This window comes from Takifugu flavidus, unplaced genomic scaffold (assembly GCF_003711565.1).
Source record: "Takifugu flavidus isolate HTHZ2018 unplaced genomic scaffold, ASM371156v2 ctg955, whole genome shotgun sequence".
Classification (NCBI taxonomy): domain Eukaryota; kingdom Metazoa; phylum Chordata; class Actinopteri; order Tetraodontiformes; family Tetraodontidae; genus Takifugu; species Takifugu flavidus.
Window position 1 is genome coordinate 1 of NW_026622565.1, and position 5,373 is coordinate 5,373.

The following is a 5,373-nucleotide window of genomic DNA, read 5'->3' on the forward strand; positions in this document are numbered from 1 at the left end:
TTAGTTTCCACGTGAGACTCTCGGCGCCGTCTTCACTCAAACCAAGCTAGTAGCTTCTCTTGGCTAACAGTTAATTTCTTCTGTTACCTTACTCGTTGCTCTAAGCCTGCGTTCCTGGGCCCATAACCTGTTGAGCGGAGTACCTTGCGGTGGAGATTCAAACTCTCAGATAACAGAATTATCTTTAGCCTCCTCTAGGCATATTTAATCAATCAGACAGGGAGATGCAATGAGCTGCCGCTCTGTTTCACAACTATACCGGAACAGGTCCATAGGTAGTGACGTCATGTCCATGACGCACCGTGAACATTACCCTCTGCAGGACACAATGAGTAAGGACGCACACATATCACATTTAACAAAATGAATAAAAATTCACATTGAATATACCATATAAATTATATAAATCATTTTACATGAATGTATGTATATGCCTTATTTTAAATTAGTTGTGGCAGGATGTTTTTGTATTTGCATGTACATTATATGTAAAAAGAAAAAGAAAGAAATTCAAGGTTTCCATTATTTGTTGATTGAACTTATTTTTATTATTATTCAGTTCATACAAATAAAAGTAAAACATTTGTTTACTTGGCCCCTGCAAAAGTACACTGGCAAACCCACAAAGTCAACAAGGTCTCTGTGTATTTTCTCTCAATGTGCCACAACTAAGGTGAGATCAAACTTTTACTCTACATGTTTGGTTCTCTAATATTTGGACTTTGGTGCTCAGGTTCTGATCAAGCTCCACTGCTACATGCTGATATTTGACACTAAACACAAATCTTGGGCAGCTGGTTTCATTAGCTTTGTCTAATTTCTTTGATGAAAACCAGATATGGATATTGTGGGTTTTCTGTTCATCTCCTAACATATCATATTGCTACTTTGTGCCTCATCCAAGGTAGTTTTCTCTGTCAGCTGGACTGTGTTTCTTCTCTTGAAGACGTTTCGCCTTCTATCCAGAACGCTTGTTCGGTTCTGAACTCGCTGGGGACCGAGCTTGAAAATAGCTTTACCCTGCCAACGACTCTCAGGTGACCACTCGGATCATCAACATACCAATGGTCCACAGGGGCTATATTTTCAAGCTCGGTCCCCAGCGAGTTCTATTTAAAATCTAAAACCTATCTATCTAAAAAAGAAACGGCTTAAAAGAAACACTGGAGCTCCTTACTTTAGTTGCTCTGATCTTATAAAGAATGACTGAATCACACAGCAATTGTGACATTTGAATATCAGTTTTATTTTCTTCTTCCAAAAAAATCTTGACTTACAGGAGGTCCAGGACTCATTTTTAAAAACATATCAGTGATTAATGACTAACTTTTCAGTGGACCTTACATTAAAAACGAAAATCAAGAAAAACCAACCTGTGTTCCTGATCCAGAGTTTAATAGTATAAAAGACGACTCACAACATTTGTTTTCATTATCTTCATTTATGGCAAAACGCACCTATGAAACCAAATGCATGAAATGTGATTTTTTTGGTTCCACAACATTGCAGACAAACACAGCTGCCCTGCTGGTGTCCCTTGCATGTCTCATTCTTGCACCGTCTGCTTGTGACGATGATCAGCTTTAGGACTAATTGAATGTGTAATATTCCTTCATTTTCTTCCTTCCTTCATTAAACTACAGGATGTTCCCCAGGATGTGGGAGAATGTGGACAGTCTCTGAATCTGAGTGAAAGTCTCCACAACCATTCAGCACAGTGAGAATATTAGCATTTTCCTTGTTTTGTAAAAAAAGGAAATAAAATGAAAACTGTTCCATAACAAAATATGAATGTGTGGTAGTAAAAGTAAAAAGAATCAAAATAAGGCACAGATAAAAAGGAGTCATCATTGTTGTCCCTGTCAGAGCAGGACATTCAGGACATTCAGGACATTCGCTTGTAGATGTAAATGACCCTGTTGCAGGATGGACAGCGATGCATTATGTCTTGGCAGGATTCAATACAGAACGGGATAAAACAGCACAGGAAACACCTGTGAGGAGGAAACAAGTCATTCAGGTTTGCAAAGTTGTGTTTTTTTGTGTGTTTGCTTTGTTTTTGTTCTTGTCTCTTTGGTTTTTACCCAAAAAATCCAAGTGCAGCACACACGAGCCAGGTCATCAGACCTGCTGTCGGTTCGGTCCTGGTGATCACTGTTTGCTGGCAGTGGGGGCACAAAGTTTGCCCTGGAACGTCATGGAGCGCAGGAGACACTACTACATGTGTCACTGAGGAAAAACACACAAAAGAAACTTTGAAATGTCCACAGTCTCATATAAGGAAGCAGTTTGCAAGATGTGCATTATTGAGAATGGAAACTATATTGAAAAGGGCCCTCTTTTATGCTCTTTTGTTGTTGTTTTTCATTTCTCCTGCATGTACACAGAGGCCGCATTGACTTAATTTGACCAGATTCAACACCTGAAAGAGTTTAAAATATAAATATCCTCTGAGCTGTGCAGTAAGGTAGCAGGGTTCTTTCACATGGCTGAGAGACAAAACAATGACATTTATCCAGAACAACTGTTTGTTTGTTTTTTTGTCAGACACAAATGAGTTATTCATCAACCCTTGGAAGAAGACAATAAACAATGCCAAAGAACCATTAGGGGCAAGCTAGCTACAAGATTGCTGATGGCAAAAATATCTGGGTGAAAGTGCAGTGATGCCTCAGTCTGTCAGTGTCTTGTCTCTGCTGGGGTCCATGCTTGGTCTTACCTGTAGTTGCATGTACGGCAGTCTGGGGTGGACAATAAGGAACACCTGCAGGATGTAACACATGCTGTTTTAAAGCTGGGACAAATGAATTAGGTGTACCTCAGGACATCAAGGATGCATCTGAGTATATTTTTATTTGTATAATAGATTTTTCTAGGTATAGTCTATGGAAGAGAAGTGTTGTTTTTGTTGACTCTAATGTTTCTGTGTCATTCAGTGCATCTGGACACTGTATGATGGCTGTATGGCGACACAGACCTCCCTGGTATCCAGGAGGAGGTGGAGCGGGGCCAGGCTGAGGGTTTATTCCAGGCTGTGGATACATTCCTGGTGCGCTCCCATAATTCACAGGGGGTCCTGGGTACGGAGGAGCCAAGTCCTGTGGTGGGTGTCCCTTTTCCATCTGAAATGAATCTGAAGACATGTGGATACACATGTTGTAAGTTAGTCAACCATTGTTGTTAACATCTCTAACCAGAAAACTAATTTGAAAGGCTTCTTTACATGTCAAGTCCATGGTCACCTTGGTAAAGTCTAATATATATTCTTGGGGTTTATGGTTTGTCAGCAAGGGGCAAATATGTGGCTTCTGAATACTCTGCTGAGTGGGCTAGTTGCTCTGAGAATCACACAGGTTGAATGCTTTATCTGGCACTAATTGATGGCCGACAGAGTGTTAAGGGAAATCAGCTGACCTGAAAATTCTTCATCAGTGAATCAACACAGACATCGGCACACCCACAGTTAAAGGCCACATATTCTGACTTCCAATGTTACTGTCATCCTCTGTGCACCAAAACTATCATTAAAAAATTGGAACTAAATCAGAGCCCACCTGTGCCCTGTCCACCCTGTCTCAATATAATGCTCATCCCACTTCCCGCTCAACCCATAAGATCACACGACTTGTAGGAAAATCTGTAACTGACAGATGAAACTTTTTTGATTGACCTAATTTCTCATTCTCATATGTGATGTCATTGAGCGTTGTCAGTCGTCCGGGAAGAAGAAATCTCCTCAGTTTGAAAGAGAATCGAAGCAATTCCAGTTGACCTATTTCAAGCTGAGGATAAGGGGGTAGACTTTCAATCTCTCTTCCCTTTCTTCTATCAATAAAACTGTCCTCAATCAATTAGGGAAGTACACGTCACACTAGTATCAATGTCTCTGGGCTGAAAGAGCTAAGCTACAGCTACCACAATGTGACAGATCCCAGTTCAGAAGCTTGACAACCTTCGACCTGACCTGCATCTATAATGGTCTGAAGTTGCAGTCACACGATCACAAGCACAGAATTTAACATTCAGAAGTCAAAGGAGACATACCTGCTTGGAAGGAGTGAGGAAAAGCTGCTGAACTGGCTCTCCCTTGTCTGAGTCAGGACAAAAGTCCAATGACGCAGACGAATATGACGAGGAACAACTAACAAAGAACGGACGCTATAAAAGAGTGTAAAGAGCAGAACAGAATGAGGAAGAACTACTTCCTTACTAGCTTGTTGCTGCAACCCACTCTCTCTTTCCCCTCCCACAAATCCCCTCACTTCAACTGACACAGTGGAAACATTCAGTAATAAAGGTCTGGGACAAACACAAGAATCTGAAAACACACACATACACACACATACACACACACATAAAGCCACACAAACCTCCATGTAGATCAACAGCCTCATAAACTAAATCAGTGATAACAAATTGTGATTGTGACACAGTAATAAGTTTCGCTGCCATATCACATGCATTATGGTTTCTCTGTCATCCGCCCCTTGCTTTTTTTCTGTTTCCTGTGGTTAGCACACGCTTTCATGGGGGAGGGAAACAGAAACAAAGTGTTATGGCTATAACTTCTGTTCCCTGAAGAAGAGGAACGAGGTATCACGTCCTTGTTGAAGAAACCTCTATTCCCACCATTTAAGTCAAATGCCCGTGGTGACGTATGTGAGGTCCGCCAGCACACATAAACTCCTATCGCCACGGTCATTATTCAGTTTGACAGCCACGCTTCACCGAGCCTGGCTGCACAGTGGGGCAACTTAGTGTTGTACCTCGTTCCTCTCCTTCAGGGAACAGAAGACGGAGTCCTCCTCCTTTCTTCAAAACAACGAAATGATGGCTGTACCAGCCTCTGTTCGCGGCACCAAGGGAGGCCCCACCAAGAACATCCAGCCGTGTGACCTGCAGTACTGTGGGCGAGGGACTGTCGTCTGCTGGTGTGCCGGCAGGAAATGGCAGTACCAGCCCACCCCTTTGGGACACATGAAGGATGTGATCTGTCGTGATCCTAACTTTGTTAATCAGAGGGATCAGTGGACTGTCAGAAGGCATATTCTCCTCGCGTTCTGCCAGAGACATAGCTTGGTATGTCTGGAGCATAGTAATGGAGCTCAAGGCACGAGCTATGCTAGCCTGCGACCGGTAATTTTTTTTCCAGCTGTGAAGCAGAGAACCTGCAGTGCTTTGATGGGAGTATGGCAGAGCCACCAACACCGTGATTATGGGACGGGGCCAGGTACGAGGCCAAGGACGCTTCCATTGGTGGAATATTGACCAGACCGGTCTCCTCCGCTTCATCCAATTCCAAGAATTCCATGTCCCGGGTAGACAGTGGTTTGTGCCACGTCGAATGTCCGCGACAATGTCTAGGTACATAGG

The 5,373-nt window shown here is 42.6% G+C and overlaps 1 protein-coding gene across 1 annotated transcript; it reads right to left on the minus strand.

Annotated features, from left to right (window-relative positions):
• Positions 1-1,222: 1,222 nt before the first annotated feature.
• Positions 1,223-4,308, minus strand: LOC130521403 (cell death-inducing p53-target protein 1 homolog). Its single transcript, XM_057024974.1, has 5 exons — positions 4,045-4,308; positions 2,978-3,133; positions 2,720-2,764; positions 2,085-2,229; positions 1,223-1,994 (listed from the first exon to the last, which is right to left on the minus strand). The coding sequence occupies exons 2-5, from the start codon at positions 3,120-3,122 to the stop codon at positions 1,886-1,888; spliced, it is 444 nt and encodes a 147-aa protein (XP_056880954.1). The 5' UTR covers positions 3,123-3,133; positions 4,045-4,308; the 3' UTR covers positions 1,223-1,885.
• Positions 4,309-5,373: the final 1,065 nt, after the last annotated feature.

Excerpts from the sequence above, each read along its gene's own strand:
- LOC130521403 (XM_057024974.1), bottom strand. The coding sequence starts at position 3,122 with ATGGAAAAGGGACACCCACCACAGGACTTGGCTCCTCCGTACCCAGGA. Across the intron at positions 2,230-2,719 it reads TGCCGTACATGCAACTACAG|TGACACATGTAGTAGTGTCT; the intron begins GTAAGACCAAGC and ends GTTTTTCCTCAG. Across the intron at positions 1,995-2,084 it reads GCTGCACTTGGATTTTTTGG|GTGTTTCCTGTGCTGTTTTA; the intron begins GTAAAAACCAAA and ends TCCTCCTCACAG.